Source organism: Neophocaena asiaeorientalis, unplaced genomic scaffold, assembly GCF_003031525.2.
Source record: "Neophocaena asiaeorientalis asiaeorientalis breed wild unplaced genomic scaffold, Neophocaena_asiaeorientalis_V1.1 scaffold507, whole genome shotgun sequence".
NCBI lineage: Eukaryota > Metazoa > Chordata > Mammalia > Artiodactyla > Phocoenidae > Neophocaena > Neophocaena asiaeorientalis.
In genome coordinates, this window is record NW_020175401.1 from 182,428 (window position 1) to 201,090 (window position 18,663).

Consider the following 18,663-nt stretch of genomic DNA (forward strand, 5'->3'; position numbering starts at 1 on the left):
CTTTAACACTTAAGACAGTGTCAAATAAAATATTACACGAATACTCTGTGGAGTGTTGCTGCCTATTCTGTTCTTGTGACAGTGTGTGTATCTTGATCCAGGACATGATGACCTGCTGGTTTCTATAAATAGATATTAGTAATCCTTTTAGAGAATGGGCCTGGCACTTAGCTGTGAGCTGAATACCTCCCCTTAACTCTTATAAATAGATTTTCCCATGCCACAGAAGAATGAAGAAAAACAGCCCTTCATGTGCTGTCTCTCTACAATTTTTGTCTTGATTCCTACTGAATCTTCACATTTTATTTGTGTTGCCATCATATTCCTAAATAGAAAAATGCAAGAGATGCCTGAAGATGGATGAAATCACCTAATTTCAGCAGGGAAAGGTATCTTGCAATTATTCAAGTCTAGTTTCTTATGGAACAGTTAGAACCCGAGTTGTAGAGAGGTTTAGTGACTGCTCAAGCTCTGAGCGACAACGGTGGGCTGACCCCATCCTGATGTGCAGAAGATTGTCACAGTTCCAAAAAGTGAAAAGGAACTGTGTTAGTCTTGGGGCTGGCACACAGCAGCAAGTAGAGGGAGATATGGCGTGGGCTAGAAAACCGTTTCCTTATTAGGTCCTGGTCTTCGCCTGGCTGATTTAATCACTTACAGAGGAATATATATATATATATATTTTTTAACTTATTTATTCATTTTTATTTTTGGCTGTGTTGGGTCTTGGTTTCTGTGCGAGGGCTTTCTCTAGTTGCGGCGAGCGGGGGCCACTCTTCATCGCGGTGCGCGGGCCGCTCACTATCGTGGCCTCTCTTGTTGCAGAGCACAGGCTCCAGACGCGCAGGCTCAGTAGTTGTGGCTCACGGGCTTAGTTGCTCTGCAGCACGTGGGATCTTCCCAGACCAGGGCTCGAACCCGTGTCCCCTGCATTGGCAGGCAGATTCTCAACCACTGCGCCACCAGGGAAGCCCACAGAGGATTATTTATTTATTTATTTATTTATTATTTATTTATTTTTAGCGGTATGTGGGCCTCTCACTGCTGTGGCCTCTCCCGTTGCGGAGCACAGGCTACTCTTTCACCTTGTAAGCAATGCTTCAGACTTGGCCCAGTGAAAAGGTACATCCTGGGTGCTTGTACTTTGAAAAGCATCTGTGTGGTCTGCTTATTTTTAAGTGACCGGAAACGCTGGTTCTTTGAGGAATTAGGAGTTATTTAGGTCCAGAAAATAGAGACTGGGCTGGAAAGGCATCCTGAGCCCGATTCCGGGCCCCATGAATGAAATTCCCGGGCTCGGTGCTGGCGTCCGTGTTCCTGTTCGTGGCCGAGACGACGGCGGCGCTGTACCTGAGCAGCACCTACCGCTCGGGCGGGGACGGCATGTGGCAGGCGCTGACGCTGCTCTTCTCACTGCTGCCCTCAGCCCTTGTGCAGCTCACGCTCCTCTTCGTGCACCGCGACTTCAGCCGTGACCGGCCGCTCGTGCTGCTGCTGCACCTGCTACAGCTCGGGCCACTCTTCAGGTGCGTGCGGGACCCCCAGCGGCGGGGTCGGGCCTCCCGGGGGAGGGGACAGGTGGCCGGAGTCGCGGACCGGGCCCACGCCGGCCCCTCGGCTCCTGAGCTCCACCGTTGCTGTCACAGGAATGCGGCAGGAACCTGGGGGAGTGGGAATCGAGCCGGCGCGTACCGCCTTCCTGTTAGGGGCGAGCGTAGGAAATTGCTGATAGTCAACTGAATTTGACGAACAGAAAGGTCAGTTTTATACACTTCGACCTCATAAAAGACATGCTTTCCCTGAGATCAGGTGAGATCTGGCAGGATGAGTTTGTGTCGTGACGGGCCCTTAGGAAGTGGGTTCTAAATGGCCGTTAGAGTAGAAGTGTATACAGCTGATTGAATTTAAATTGATCAAACACGTGGAGTGTGCCAGGCACTGTTCTGCACTTTTTACAAATATTAACTTACGTAATTCTCATACATGACATACATGACTCTAGAAATCCACGCATCTTTCTTTTCTCTCGGATGTGTAACATACGGGGTTGTAGAAATGTCTTCGGGCCCCTGCCTAACTTCTAAACGCAGTCAATGAAGTTGGAACACAAGTGCCATGAAGACCCCAACACTTGCTGGGCGTTGAGAAAAACTGTTAGTGACATTTCTGGAAATTAAACTGTATTAACACAAAGCAAGTAGAAAAAGAAATCCCTGGTAATGAAGTAGAGTTTGGCTTATCTAAGGACCATGAAGAGAGTTTTAAATGTGTTGTTTTGATATCTTTCATCTCTGTAGGAAAAGCAAAACAAAGGGTTTCTATCTGGATTAGAAACAAATTTATAATACTGAACTTTAGATGTAGGTGGTAGAAGAATTGGAAGAGGTGGAAAGGCCAGAGACGCAAGAGTAGTAATTTCTGGATGATGGAGTTATGGGTGATTTTCATTTTCTCCTGAAAAATACAGAAAAGTGCATCATTTACTCTTTTATTATACTTTTCTACATGTTTCAGTTTTTACAGTAAAAATATTTTAACTTTATTAAAGAAGAAAGTTTGGTGCTTTGGAGAGATAACTTCTGAACTATAAATAAAGTTTCAACACCATAAAGAGACCTATTTCCAGAAAATTCTGAATGGGTCAATGTCTTTTTGGGGGAAAAGCAAAATAAAACATAAAAAAAGGAATAAACAACCCGCTTCCGTTAACAAGGGCGCTTTCATTCTAATGCAGCTGATTTCTTTCTAGAAGATATTGGACCCACGCTGAGATACGCAAACTGTGGTTCCAAGCCTCTTAGCTTCCAGATGAAAAGAAAAGCAACTTGATGTTGTGTATTAGTGTGACTTAATATCTTATTGCAAGTTCTTCCAGCTGACTGTTTGCTTCTATTCTAACTCTAAGACATCAGCTTCACATAAAGATCAAAATTATTTCCCCCAAACAAAGGAGAGTCTCTCTTCCCTTCTTATCGATTGAACTTAGTAATATTTTAAAACTGTTTTGGGATAATTTAGCTCTGTTTAATTTGGGGTGGGTACTAACTAACCAAACTCATGTTCTTTTTAGGTGAGATGATGTTTTTGAGTTCACTCAGTTCAGCTGCATTACATTACACTGTAATAATTACGGGCTAAAGACTGCAAACTAGGCCCCGCTCCTTCTTTAGGGAGGCATTGGGAGAGCACCATATTTCATTTATATCAGTCTTATATTTAAAACTGTAGTTGCAGTTTGAAGGGTTGTTTCCTCATTAAGCCTAGGTTGGAACAATACAAACATTGAATGATGTCTTGAATTTATTTTTTTCTATTTTAAGGACAATCTTACTGTGAATGATAATAGATATTCTGGAAAACCAGAGTGGGGAAAAGCACCTCTTAACAACAGCAAAATTTGTTTATCATTCTTTTACAGTTATGTTAACTTTTTAAATTAACTGGGAGAAGGAGTAAATATAAATGAGTTATAGGTTCTAGGAATTTCCCCCCATTCTTCTTCACTGGTATAATGAGGAAAAATGGTACATAAAAATCTGGCTTTATAAAGTAAAAGCTAAGAAGTTCTAGTAATTTTTTTATTCAAGTATAGTTGATATACAATATTATATAAGTTACAGGTGGACAATATATAGTGATTCACAATTTTAAAGGTTATACTCCAATTATAGTTATTATAAAATATAGGCTATATTGCCCGTGTTGTACAATATATCCTTATAGCTTATTTTATACCTAATAGTTTGTACCCCGTAATCTCCTACCCCTATATTGGCCCTCCCCCTTCCCTCTCCCCACTGGCAACCACTAGTTTGTTCTCTATATCTGTGAGTCTAGTATTTTTTATAGAACATTGCAAGATGATTCACCGTTGTACTTCGCTCTTTAGTAAACTTTCAAAAGACTTTAAAATAATAATGGCCTAAATTTGAAGAGTTTTCTTGTTGTTGTTTGCAAAGTGCTTTTACATACAGTATTTAATTCCATCCACTGTAAAACCTTGTGAGCTAACTGTCATTATCTTTTTTTTACAGTTGAGAATTGAGGCTCAGTGAGATTATGCAAGTGGCTTTTCTTTCTTTTTAACCAGTTTGGTTCTTGTGTAGCTTCTCAGAGCATGTGTGTCATAGGAAGATAACGTGGCGTATAGGAAATCATAATCAGTATTTCTTTTGAAAACGTGTTTTTATTAACTACCTTAGAGGGTCTCTGGTACCACAGATTATTTGTGCTGACACCAACATGCATGGTTTCAGCTAAGGAATAAACTCTTTCCACTATGGTGCTTGAAAATGGGATAAAGTGGAAAAAAAAATAGATCAACCTGCTGATTACCTACATTAGGAATCAGCAAACTATGTCCCACAGGTGAAATCCCCCTATGGCCTGTTTTTGTAAATAAAGTTTTATTGGCACACAGCCATGCTCATTCGTTTCTGTGTAGTCTTGTGGCTGCCTTTGCACTACAGTGGCAGAGTTGAGTAGTTGCGATAGAGACCAGGGCCTGCAAAGCCTAAAATATTTACTCTTTGTAAATACAGAAAATGTTTGCCAAACCTTGGTCTACACAATACTGAAAAACTACCTTGAATGATTTTGATGAAAATACTTAATTTATGGCTACATTTAGACAACTTCTCAAGTAAAACAAAACAAAACTCATTTGGAGTAATTGTATGAGTCTTGCAGAATTCCAAGAAGAATAGTAAAGTGTGTTTCTTATCAGCTTTCTTAACCAGTAGTGGCAAATAGCAGAAGTCTTAGGGCCTTTCACAAATTTATTAAACACCTACTACATGTGAAACTCTGTGCTAAGATTTTTATTAGTTGGGAAGAACAGTGGATTGCAAGGGGGTACACCTGGGTTTCAGGGCCACCTCTGTGATTAGCTCCTTCTGGGACCTTCTTTCATTTCCATTGGTAGACTGCAAATGCTTTCCATTAAACACAGCCCCTCCTCAGCATCCAGAGAATTGCTTTTTCCTCTGAACCTTCATTTTATTCATTCAGCTCTTAACATGTGCTGGTGTTTCACTTGTTTGTTTGTTTTAGTCTTTAAAAATTCTGAGCTTGGGCGTCCCTGGTGGTGCAGTGGTTGAGAGTACGCCTGCCGATGCAGGGGACACGGGTTCGTGCCCCAGTCCGGGAAGATCCCACATGCCGCGTAGCGGCTGGGCCCGTGAGCCATGGCCACTGAGCCTGGGTGTCCGTAGCCTGTGCTCCGCAACGGGAGAGGCCACAACAGTGAGAGGCCCGCGTACCGCAAAAAAAAAAGAAAAAAAAAAGTTCTGAGCTTGATTTTATTATTCAAGTAAAATATATTTGTTGTTGAAACAACAGAAGGGCAGAAAACAGATAAGCACAACTAAAAAAATTTTAAAGTTCTAATCCAGCTAACTAAAGAAAACAATTCTTAATGTTTTGTTGTATATCCTTACTAATATTTTTACAGTGGTAAGCTGGTAAACCGTAAACTGTCTGGGGGTGGCAGGGCAGGGGTGGAAGCCCTGATTTGCAGTATTTGCTGATTTCTGTGATTTAAGTATTTCCATTATGGCCTATTTCAAGTTATGAAGTTGTTTAAGAACTGGCTCACAAAATTCCTAACTATTGGGCTTCCCTGGTAGGATAGTGGTTAAGAATCTGCCTGCCAGTGCAGGGGACGTGGGTTCAATCCCTGGTCTGGGAAGATCCCACATGCTGCCGAGCAAGTAAGCCCATATGCCACAACTACTGAGCTTGTGTGCTCTAGGGCCTGCGTACCACAACTACTGAGCCCATATGCTGCAACTACTAAAGCCCGTGTGCCTAGAGCCCATGCTCTGCAACAAGAGAAGCCACCACAATGAGAAGCCCGTGCACCGCAACAAAGATCATGAGTCAGTATGAGCCAGCTCAGGCACTTCACTATTTATGTGTATAGGTGTGTATGTTTGTGTGATTTGTGTGTATGTATATATATGTAATTTTCTTTTTATTAAAAATGGAATTTTCTATATATATTCCATTGTAATTTACTCCTTTTGCTTACCAAATATAGGAAACATTTTTATATATCAGTATATGTATGTGTATACTATCAATTTTAAGGACTGGATAATATTTCATTGAATACATATATTAGGATTTATTTAATCATTGTTTTATTTGAGGACCTTTAGAGTATTTCGAGAATTTTGCTATTACAAATAATGGTATGATTCAAATTTTTGCAGTAGGCTTTCTTTCTAAGTGAGGAAATATATGAGAAATATCTTATAAACTGAAAGTGCTATATAAATATTAGTTGTATTAATTATTTATTATCCTTATTATGTATAGGTCCCATATTCTTGCTTAGATTGTGAGCACCTCTGAATGAGGCGGGTATCCAGCTATCTTTGCATTCCCCACAGCACTTAGCAGAGTGCATCTGCATTCATCACATATTTGAGAATAAAGAAGATGGTCAGTTTATTCTGTCTTCTAGTCCTTGTTGTGGTCAGTGGTCCAACAGTGTAAAGTTGCTAGGCCTCAAGCAGTCCTCAGTCATAGATTTGAGTTTTTCCTCAGAACAAATTCAGTTGGATCAGCTGGACTTGAACTCAAAACCTTGAACTTCATTGTTTTCAGCTGAACAAGCTGGTCCACACTGTTTTACATGTTTTCATGTAATAAAGTGTCCATGACCCCAGTGGACAAAATGTAGCAGACAATTGCCTGTCGCTCTCCCTCCCCTTCCCCCCATACTACTACGTACCTCTTTTGCTCTCAGGAACAAACGAACAAGGATAATAATCACAAAATACATCCACTTTGTATTTACTAAAGAAGTTCCTGCATTTCGTTTCTTACATCAGGTTTTATTCTTTCGAATTATGCATGTATTCTTGTTGCCCTGGTTGCCTCGAGGTGAGAGTACAAAGTTAAGAATACTCAATAAAATAAACGAAGCCATAAAATCTTCTGGCAGCATTATAAGGTTGTTATAAAAATGCACGTTTGGGGAAAGAAGTGTCCTTTAACAATTTTTAAACCTAAGGCCATGAACGTTTTTCTTATTCCTAGGAAAAAAATACTTTTCCCCAACATTTTGTTATGAAAATTTACAAACATACAGAAGACAACTTGAAAGAATTGTACGGTGAACACCCAAGTACTTGCCACCTAGATTCTACAGTTAATGTTTTATTTCACACATCTGTCCATTCCTATATCAATCCCTCAATCCATTTGTGAATGTGTGTGTATAAATCGTATACGTCGGTACTCTTCCTCTCTTTGATACCCATATCATTACCTAAAGAGGGAAATCCAATTTTAAAAGCCAGGTACTCTATCAGTCTAGAAAGGTGACTGCTTAAGGCTCCATCCCTAGGGCAGGCTTGAAACTCCATAGATAAGACAGAGCTGGCAGGCTTCCAGGCATGTCCCGTAAAAGCTTAAGAGAGCAGAGATGGTAATGTGGTCTTCCAGGGGAATTCTAGATGGGAAACTACTGGGGGATCTTCCAACCATAGCTGCTGGTTTTTTTAAATATATATAAATTTATTTTATTTTATTTATTTTTGGCCGCGTTGGGTCTTCGTTGCTGCCCGCGGGCTTTTCTCTAGTTGCAGCGAGCGGTGGCATCTCTTGTTGTGGAGCACGGGCTCTAGGTGCGCGGGCTCAGCAGTTGTGGCTCAAGGGCTCTAGAGCGCAGGCTCAGTTGTGGCGCACAGGTTTAGTTGCTCCGTGGCATGTGGGATCTTCCCAGACCAGAGCTTGAACCCGTGTCCCCTGCATTGGCAGGCGGATTCTTAACCACTGCGCCACCAGGGAAGTCCCATAGCTGCTGTTTTAACTGAGGTGATTTGGGACATCTATTGGATGTGAAAAAAATATATGTGCATATATATATATATATACACAAATATATGTGTGTGTGTATATACATGCATACACACATACCCATATACTGTATTATCTCCATAATAGTGCAGCAAAGTAGGTTTTATCTCTGCTTTGTAATTGAGGGAAAGGGCTTGGGTTAAATGACCTGTCCAGGGCTGCACAGCTAATATGTGTCAGGAAGGGAAATGGAATGTTTTTCTGTGGCTCTGGAGCCTGAACCACTTCCCATTCCATTCTCTACTTGATTTCCTTGCCTCAGTGGCCTTCGGTGTCACCTCTGAATTTGGTTCACACTCAGGCCAGTTGGCCTGGTGGAGGGCCTCAAGAGGACTGCATGCTCAGAGCTGGTCCTTAGAGAGGATGATTTTAGAGGAGAGGCTACAGTTCAGAGTAACCAAGTCAAGGCTTTGAGAATCAGGCTAAGTGAAAGCAGGGTAACTGAGAAAAGACAGAATCCTGTCTGCCTCTGATTATCATGACTTGCTGGTTTGTCTCCAGGTGTTTTGAAGTCTTCTGCATCTATTGTCAGTCAAACCACATCGAAGAGCCTTATGTCAGCATCACCAAGAAGCGACAGATGCCAAAAAATGGCCTCTCAGAGGAAATTGAGAAGGAAGTGGGCCAGGCAGAGGGCAAGCTATTCACCCACCGATCTGCGTTCAGCCGGGCATCAGTGATCCAGGCTTTCCTGGGCTCAGCCCCTCAGCTGACCCTGCAGCTGTATATAACCGCCCTGCAGCAGGATGTCACTATCGGAAGATGTATGTATATTTTTTTATTTCTATTTGCATTTGGGAATCAAAGTGGAGAGCAAAACATAAGGTTTATCTTGTTTTTGGCGAAGTTCGTTTATATGTGCATCCAATCCTGAGTCTGTGTTCCAGTTACTAAGATCAAAACATAGTGAATTAAAATAATAACGACGTTTATTTTGCTTATGAATCTGCCCTTTAGGCAGGGCTCACCTATGCTCCACTGTGTATTAGCCGGGGTGGCTCAAAGATGTAGAGTTAGAATCCATTGAGGACTCATTCACCCGCATTTCTTACGGTCGATGCTGGCTGTTGCTCGGGGCTTCAGATCTTCCCCACTTCATCTCTCCATGTAGGTTAGTTTGGGCTTCCTCACAGCATGGTGGATGCTTTCAAGGGCAAGTATCCTGAGAGTGAGAGAGGGCCAGGTGGTAGAGTATCCCTTTTGTGATCCAGCTTTGGAAGTCATGCAGCATCACTTCTGTATTTTCTTTGTTGAAGCAGTCAGGAATCCTGTAGAGGTTCAAGGGAAAGGGAGGAAAGGAAACTCTGACTTTTGTTGGGGAATGGCAGAGTTCTAGAAGTTCACTGCTGTGACATTTTGGAAAATACAACTTGCCGTAGGCTGAAGATACAGCCGCCAGAGGCTGGGCCTCTTTGGTTTTTGCCTCTGTCATTCAGTGATAGTTGTAAACCAGCTGATACACAGTTGGCTGTAACAGCTTTTTTGTGGTGAATGAGGGAATCAAGAGCACTGTCCTGTTTTCTTGAAGTTCTAATAGGTATCTCAGCTTTAAAATGAACACAGTTCTCTAACCTTTGGGCTATTCTCGCATCATCAAATTGAGGGCAGGTTTTGATTAAGCCAAATTTTAAAGAAAAAACCTGGGGGCTTCCCTGGTGGCGCAGTGGTTGAGAGTCCGCCTGCCGGTGCAAGGGACGCAAGTTCGTGCCCCGGTCCAGGAGGATCCCACATGCAAAAAGAGGAAAGAATCCTTCACAAATATTAATATTATTAGTAAATGAAAACCAGATATTCTGGTAAGTTTTGCTATATAGATAAACAAAAGTGAGTTAAAAGCCTTAGGCTGAAAAAATACATATTTAAGACAGCACTGAAACTGGAATCTTTTAAAATAAATCACTCATTAATCTCACTTCCCTCAGTATTATCCTCTTTCTGCCTATAATCTAAGCTGGATGGTAAAATGACTTTAATTTATGGCTGGGTCACAGGATATTTGCATGTTACAACTGTTATCCCTTATCCAGGTTACCTCAAAGTGACTATGATTCTTAAGATATATCAGGACTTTAGGTTGAGATCTTGGACCTTGGTGGATTAACCTTTATGTGAAAATGCCTCCCACAGCCCCAGGTAGACAGTAGGTGCTCAATAAATGTAGCAGCATCCTTGTTCTCTAAGGACTTATAACTAGAATGGGCATTGACCAAGGTGAGTCCTCTGCATGCCACTGTACCCCTTTCCCAGTTCATTATTTTTCTGTGTGGCAGGAACACAGCAAGAGACCAGATGTGGTGATAATCTATTTGATTTTTACAAGTAGATTCAATTTTTTTCTCAAGTTATTGAAAATGAAGATTGTCTTTTAGTTCAGAAGTTGGCAAACAGCAGCCCATGGGTGTAATCAGGCATTGCTTGTTTTTGTAAATAAAATTTTATTGGAATGCAGTCACACCCTTTCATTTACCTGTTCTCTATGTCTGCTTTGTTTGTTTGTTTTTTTAGCAGAGTTGAGTCACTGAGTAGTTGCAACAGAGAAAGTATGGTCCACAAAGCATAAAGTATTTACTGTCTGACTCTCTACAGAAAGTTTGCCAACCCTAGTTACAGTTTTTCAGACAGAATTCTATTCAGGAAAATGAAATGTCTATCTCATAAAATATGAGATATCTCATAAAATGTCAGTGTCACAAAGAATATCTGTGACATGCCCCCCAAGAACTTGGAATAAGTCCTCTGAGAATTAAATGATCCATCAAATATATAGAGAGAAAGGAAGTGGGCATGGTCCTCTTAAAAATATAGATGACTGCCAGTTGTATAGGTTTTGACTAACCCTAATCACTGCCTTAACATATCTGAGGAAGGGATCCCTCACCCGGAAGGGGAAAGGCAGTTGTAATTGGAGGACAGGCTGGGGTGTGTCACAGAGGCAAACATTGGCAATATCTGTCATATGATTAGGAATGCATTTGGTGCAAGGAATAAACACTTGACTACAAGGTTAAACAACCCATTATTTTGCTTATCTAAGATGAAGTTGGAGTTAGGCCGTTGCTGGCATTATATCAGCTGCTCACAATGGTAAAGTTGATGTTCCTGAAGTTCCATTGGTCTTTCTTTTGGGTTGCTACTGCATAGAATCCATCATAGCTGCATTCAAGGTAGAAAGAGGGGATGAAGGCAGAAGGGCGAGTGTCTTTCTTCCTTTATTAGTAAGTAAAAGCTTTCCTAGAAACCTCCCTAATAGACTTTATTTAGGTCTCATTGACCAGGACTGGTCACATGGTCACCTCGGTGCAAGAAATGCTAGGAAAGCTGGGCATAGAAATGATTGCCACCAGTGGCTTACAGCAGCATTCCTTCAACTTTGCTGACGTTGATTAGAGTCACAGGAGGTGGAGGGGGGAGCCTGTTAAAACTCTACAGATAACCTGGAAGTTGTGATTTGCTGGGTATGGAATGGGAGCCTACGATATGTCTCTTGATTTTTTCTCTTTTGTTTTTTAAATATATGCTCCAGGTAATTTTTATCTTCAGCAAAGTTTGGGAACACTGGACTAGACTAGTCATAACCTGCCCAGGGTTGGGCCCCTTGCCACCCACAAGGAAATTATGTTTTCTTAAACTATAAGAGGAGGAATGGATATTGAGTGGGCAGCTAACAGTATCTGCCACACCTTGTGTCCAGACCGATAGAAATGTCCATTCTTGACAGGAGAGGGACATGAAGTCCATCAGAACCTGACCCCATTCAACTTTCAAAGTCTATATAACCCCTTCTCTCTGATTCTATGCTCACTGAGCAAACACTGATGAATTTGGCCTTGGCAGAGCTTAAAGGGGAGGTGGAGCTGGCCACGTGGTCCACTGGAGAGGTTTTTGTTAATTGCAGTATAATGCATATAACATAAAATTCACCATTTTAAGAGTACAATTCAGTAGATTTTAGGATATTCACAGTGTTGTGTAACCATCACCACTATCTAATTTTAGAATATTTTCATTACATAGAAAAGAAATCCCATACTCGTTAGCAGTCACTCCTCATTTCCCCTCCCCAGACCCTGGCTATCACTAACCTACTTTCTGTCTCTATGGATTTGCCTATTGTACATATTTCATATAAATGGAATCATACACTATTGGAGAGTTTTTTTTTTTCCCATAGTCAGTGAATAATGGACACTGTCTATGAGCCTCAGTCTTTGCGTGAGACTAGTCAGCTCTCAGGGGCTTGATCAAGTCTCTGGACCTTGGAGGATAGGTTGGTCTGAGGCCCAGGTGAGTGTACCAAGGTTACTGTGTTCTGTGAAGGCCCCTGCATCCTGCCATTTGGCCTGCCTGGATCTCAAAGTGCCCTTGTCTCTTCCAGTCAAGGTGGTCTTGTCGGTAGTAATGATGACTGTTTCTCAGATCCTTGCTTTGTGCTAGGCACTGTGATTGGCATGATTGTGTTTCATGTTCACAGCATCCCTGTGAGGTAGATCTGATTACCTCCATCTTATTAAAGTTGGAAACTGTACTCATTGTCTACCAGAGGAGGCAGGATTTGGGGTTAGATTTATGTGAATTCATTCATGAAGTCAATGAATATGTATTGAAAACGTCCTGTGTTCCTGACCTTGTGCTGGGCTATGAGGGTAAAGTGGTGAATAAGGTGGACTGGCACATATCCTTTTGGAACATGATAGAGAAACATGAAACAGATAGTCATATACTTATTTTATTTCAGGTAAATCCTGCAAAGTGAAAGTCCTGTGTAAGGGTCTATTGGGGGAATCTAACCAAGTCTGGGAGATGAGGGAAAATTTTCCAGAGGAACTTAAGTTGAAACCAAAATCTGGTAGATGAGGAGAAGTCAAATGAAGGAAAAGCAAGAAAGGGCATCCCAGCATTTCACACTTTATCCCAGAGGCAAGAGGAAGCCATTGATGATTTTTAAACAACACAGTATCATGATCAGATTTAGTTTTAGAAGCTGATTACTCTGGAAAATGGATCAGAAGGGGGTGAGGGGAGAAACAAGGAGGCCAGGAAGTGGGCTGCTACAGTGGTCAAGTTGAGAATGATAGTGGCTTGGGCTGGAACAGGAGAAATGGGTTATTGGAGCCATATTAATGATGTAGAAGTGGAACAAGGTGATGATTGAATGGGAAGGTGAGGCAGAGAGAGATGTCAAAAATGGTTCCCAGGTTCCTGACATATATTATTTCGTTATATCCTGCCTCATTACAAAACAAGCACTTGAGACAGGGCTTTTTAGCTAGTGCTGTGATACTCTCTGTGGAAGATACCCTTCTGTCCTCTCTTGTGGACACTGGTAAATTAAATAGTAATATTATATAAACCTACCATCTGCAATTCAAGCAGTTCTTGTGATTACTAAATATTACTGGACTTATTTTTGAATGTATCCCATTGTAAACACAATTATAAATCTCATTCTCAGATGAAACACCTAACCTATGATCATTTATTTGAGAGAGGAACAGAGTTAGCAGTGGCTGAATACATGTTTTAAGATGTATAAGTATATAAATTCTGTCCCAAGTGATGGACTCGAAAGCACACACAGTTCTTATAAACACTCTCATGTGCTAAGTTTAAAAAAAATTGTCATGTCAAGTGATGTATACTAATTGCTCTCCTAGCAGTGTCAACATCCGGCATTTTCTCCTGTGCATCATATGCTGAAGGGCCACCCTCTGCTGCCTCTTGGCCTGTCATAAAGGACTGATCAGAGGCTGTGCAGCTGGCTTGAACTGTGGCATCAGTGGACCTGGGTTCACCATCCCAGTTCCCCACTTTCTGGCTACATGATCTTGGACATTCATCTATTTCCTGTAGGCAGCAGCTTCCTCACCTGTAAAACGGGGACAATCAGCGTTCCTCCATCTTGGGATTTTCCCAAAGACGAAGTCACCGTGTGCTTGTAAACCGCGGCTTAACACAGAGCCTGGCACAGGGCACGCCCTTAACAGATGGCTGCCTGTGTCTCCCTCCCCGTGTACCAGATGCTCAGACAGGTTTCCCCAAGGTGCCGCCAGGCCTGGTTCTGCCGTGACTGCTGGATGCTTGGGCCTCTGGCTGTGAAAACCCCGGCCTGCCAAAGCTCGAAGCTCGTGGGGAGACGAGAGTGAGAATGCCTCCCATGCAGGGGGGAAGCCAGGGCTGCATCCGGGAACCAGACAGCCCTCGCCCTGTCTGCTCCCCTCTGCCCGGTGACTCACCATCTCTGCTTCCTTGTACCATCTAATAAAGCTTGGAGCTGACTGAGCCTTTGCCAACTTCACAGCATTATCTAGAGTAACAGTGTCGGGTGTGCTTAGAGCTCAGTGGAGTAGGTGCTTGTTTAATCCAAGACACTTTTCTTGACACCTGGTGCTCATTCAGCCAAATATTTACAGAAGCCTCATTGCCAAGAGGTCCACCGCACAAATTTGTGATTCGTTAGAGGAGCCGTGAAGGCCTCCTGGCCTCCACCAAACCCCCCTCTTGCTCTTCTGCTCACGTGAGTGGCCAGCAGGCCTCTCCCCAGCGACTGCAGGTGGAGAGTCACCTTTAGCTGGTCACATCATGGCACCAACAGTGCCACCCCGTCCCTGAAGTGGAGCCTCTTGGTGTCCAGGGCGTGGTTCCTCATCTTCCAGTGACCTTCAGCCAACAGGGAGTTGCCTCCAGGGTGGGTGGTGCCAGGGAATCAATCATGATACTCAAATCCTGCCATGTTGGTTAAATAGCGTCTGATTAGGAAAAGCTGTTTTTTTGGCTTATGGCCGTGGCTTGTTTTAGCACAAAGCATAGTCTCCTGGATGCCTGACCAGAAGTCACACCAGAGGAATTCATTAAGGGCCAGAGAAGTCATAGTAGGTGGGTAAACCACATCAGATTAGCAGGTCTGTGTGCTTGGGGGTCCCCTTACAGTCCATGCTGTAGTCAGCAGTAGTGGTCCCCGGGACACCTGCAGGGAGCCAGGCTTCCTGAGCTCTTTTACACTCTCTGTTTGGTGTCCGAGTTTGGAGGTTGAGCTTTACTGACCTCATGTTGGCAAACCTTCTGCAGAGTCACCTGGACATGGGAGAATCAGGCAGAGCTATACCACCATCCCTTTAAGAATCGTGCTTCAGCTGTGCCTGTGGCTTTAACAGGAGACATGCCCCCCCGGCCAGCACGTCATCAGTCTAACTGCGCCCCCTGCCAAATCCCCTCCTACACCGGACAGGGAATCGTCCACACAGGGGAGGAAGGCAGGCAGAGGGTGAGAACTACTGCCCCTGGGAAAGCATGAGGCAACCAGGTTTAGGCTTTTTGTACATTTTGAAGAGGTGGGAAGGGGGATGGTGAAGAAGGATTTATTCTAACGCGAGCCCTGCAGAGAGAACACCAGTAACAACCAGTGCCCTGTTGGGAGTGGGAAAACTAAAACCGGAGTGAGTAGGGACAGAGGCTGGGGAGGGTGTGGCTGCCAAACGAGGTCTGTGATCAAAAGCAGTGTCAGGGCAGGCCAGGGTCAGACACCAGACACAGGTCAACACACGGGAAAACATCACATGTGGGACGACGTGAGCCCACGAGTCGAGCCTGGAAAGATCTTGGAGAGTAACGTCGGTTTGCTGTTGGCATGAACGCGAGGCCTGGGACCTAGGCTGGCCTCCCACTGAAGACAACCTCTGAGAAGAGAGGTGTTTTGAAGGCCCAGGCTCCCCTGGTCCCCGAGTCTGACAGGTCCTGCAGTCATGTGGCTCTGACTCTTCAGAACAGGACTTGGGGCCCCAAATTAGAATTTTAAAATGAGGGACCTTCTAGTAACCTCTAATACATCCTTTCCGAAAGCATAAATTGCACAGTGGCGGCTTCCAGACCTAATCGGGATGGCATTTGTTAGTCCTACACAGATGTCTTGAAAGAAAATTCATAAGCTGCTGACATTTAAAATCACAGACTTTTCCCCTGAATATCTGGATTTCTGGCTTCTCTCGTGAAATCAAAATGTCTGGGTGTCCCTGTGGTTGCAGTGAACTGGAGATACGAGATGCTATCCCATTAAGGTCCGGCCTCTGGTCTGCCACTTGTCTCTTTTGGATTTCATGTCTCACCCACTTCACTCACTTCTAGTAACTGTCTGGCCACTACAGAGACTTGAACTTGTTACTCACACCACAGATTAATTCTCAGTTCACAGTATTCAGAAGGATCAATTTTCTCATTTGATGATGTATTATAGTACAGGGCTTCTCAAACTGCCTTTAGTGTAGGGCCAGTATTATCCGTTCTTCTTGTTCTAATTCCTTATGAACTGATAGGAGGTCCTATTGTGCATGGCTGTTATACAGCTCACATTTGGTTCATCACTGGAGTACCACACCTCCAGGACTGGTGTAGACCCTATTCACTGGCTGAGCCCACTCACTTAAATATTGGGGTGAAGCCAGATTGCTGTGTTCCTAAATGCTGACTCTCAATTTCCATTTCTGGAGCTGGCCAGTAACAAACAGTTCCTTGACCAGTAGCAGTCCACAATCCACAGTTCAAACAGATTGAGATAATGAACTTATTTTATTCTATTCTTTTAGGGGTATGGTTTTAAATCTAAGGAACTTCATTTTGTATCGTTTAGTATTTCTCTACAGTTCTTCGTGAACACGGAAGATTGGTTTCTCTGATATTTAGGGTTGTAGAATCACGGTGGGGAAAATCTGTCTAAACTTCTGTTAAAGCAAAATCTACTAAAGGAAACCAATTTGCAGCAGGGAGACAGGTTAGATACTGCGGCTGTGAGATACTTGGGTTCTGAGATGTAGGATGAGAAGAATTCACCAACTGGACTGTGGAAGAGAGAGTCTTCATGGCACAAAAGTGCAAAATAGTGAAAGAAGATGGGGGGAAACTGTGTTCTGGTCACCCGTAAGTGTAGTTTACTTGGGGCACGTCAGCTTCCATGGCTATAAGATGAGGAGGTTGGACTAAATTATCTCAAAGATCTGCTTGAGGTGTACAGTTACCAGTCTGTGGGCTTTTCCTAAGGAAAGTTCTCTACTGAAAGTGGGGCACAGAGGACAGGGATTGGTTTTTAGGGTCTCCATTTTACAGCTGAGGCCACTTTGGCCCAGAGATGCCGATCAGCTCTCCCAAGGTCACGTGGCAAGTGGGTCCACGGTAGGGACGAGAGCCCAGCCCTGCTGCCTGTTGTTGAGCCTCTTCTGCTGTATCCTGAGAAATGGGTGGTCTCGATATATAAAGGGTTTAATGGTCTCCCCTGGGGAAAAGAAGCCAAACTCTTCAATGTGGAGGTGTTGATTTCTTAAAATAGTTATGAATTGGTTTCTGGGAGAATGTATATTGTTTAAATGTAGCTCATTTAAGGTCCCAAAATTCAGCTTCTTTATTTTTAGGGAAATTTAGGAATATTCAATTTATATAAGAATTTATCTAGATATGCCAGTCAGAACAGAGCCCCATTAATTTAAGAGATTTTATAATCTATTATATTAATATAATTCAGAGATAGGAATATATTACACACTCACACAATCAGAGGTGAGGGCATTTCTGAGTTACAGACATATGGACATACACGCAGAGAAAAATTGAGATTATAGCTTCAATTCTACCATTTCAGCCATGGGTCAAGTATAAACATAGAAAAACTAACTGGTCCAGATATCAAAAAGCTGTTGTCCTCTAGAGGGTATGATTTGAATGAGCAAATAGATGAAGACTAGAAAACCAGATTCTCTGTTGTCTCTTACTCAGTGGAAACCAAATCTCTGTGGACCCATTTATCGAGGTCTCCAGATGGTCATATCCTAAAGCCAAATTCTCCACCATTTCTGCCAACAATGGGAATAACTTATCATCTGTAAATGAGCAAAAACAAGATAGAACCACAAAATTAGTATAGAGGAAAATTTTGTAATTAGAAAAAAAATCATGTAAGTCCTACTGGTGCATTGGAATCACCTAGAAGAAACAAGACAAGGCACTCCTGGGCTTTAAACTAAGAATGGGGCTTCCCTGGTGGCACAGTGGTTAAGAATCTGCCTGCCAAAGTAGGGGATATGGATGCAAGCCCTGTTTAATGGTCTCCCCTGGGGAAAAGAAGCCAAACTCTTCAGTGTAGAGGTGTCTTGGGTTTCCAGGAAAACATTCTCAACAATTCACTCTCAAGAACTTCCACTTGTGTTTTATTTGGAGGCCAGACAGATTAGGATCAAAGGGCTGATTTTATAGTACAGGTCTTCAGACTTTGTATACCTAGGCCTTGTTCCATTGGACAGTGTGAGAGCCGTGTGATGAATCCATTTCCTTCTCAATTAAGGTGTTCTTGAAATTCTGACTCTGTCCACTGACATGGTCTCAAAGGGGATTATGTGATGACGTCAGAAGCCTGTGCTCAACAGCCTTTTCTTGAAGTACCAGAGTTACTGTCCTTTTCCACAGGGTTCTGAGACCATCCTGCTTTGTTGAAATCAAGATTTCTGTCCTTTAGCTGATTGTAGGGCGTTCAGGGTAGCCTCAGAGTTAGTAAAAATGTATCTGGAGATGGCAGAGACTTTAAATGTCTAGGGGTCACTTATGACTTGTGATAATTTTCACAGGTGAAAAGTCTGGTAGGAATGCATAATGAAAATGGTACAGTTGAAGAGGAAAATTTTTGTAACATGCAAAATAGGATAATAAAGCCAATCCAAAAAAAAAAGAGGTATGGGGAAAATATCTATAAATGTAATGATTAAGCCTGTCTTCAATGAAGTCTAGAGTAGATTTTAAACATCTTTATGTTAATAAAAC

At 42.7% G+C, this 18,663-nt stretch overlaps 1 protein-coding gene across 1 annotated transcript in view; it reads left to right on the forward strand.

Moving 5' to 3' along the window:
* The first annotated feature begins 1,281 nt into the window (after window positions 1–1,281).
* Window positions 1,282–18,663, forward strand: part of XK (X-linked Kx blood group antigen, Kell and VPS13A binding protein) — a 49,402-nt gene continuing 32,020 nt past the window's right edge. Inside the window, exons 1-2 of the mRNA XM_024766558.1 lie at window positions 1,282–1,526; window positions 8,371–8,633. Of these exons, the coding sequence (XP_024622326.1) occupies window positions 1,282–1,526; window positions 8,371–8,633 (508 nt within the window). The remainder of the gene's footprint in view (window positions 1,527–8,370; window positions 8,634–18,663) is intronic.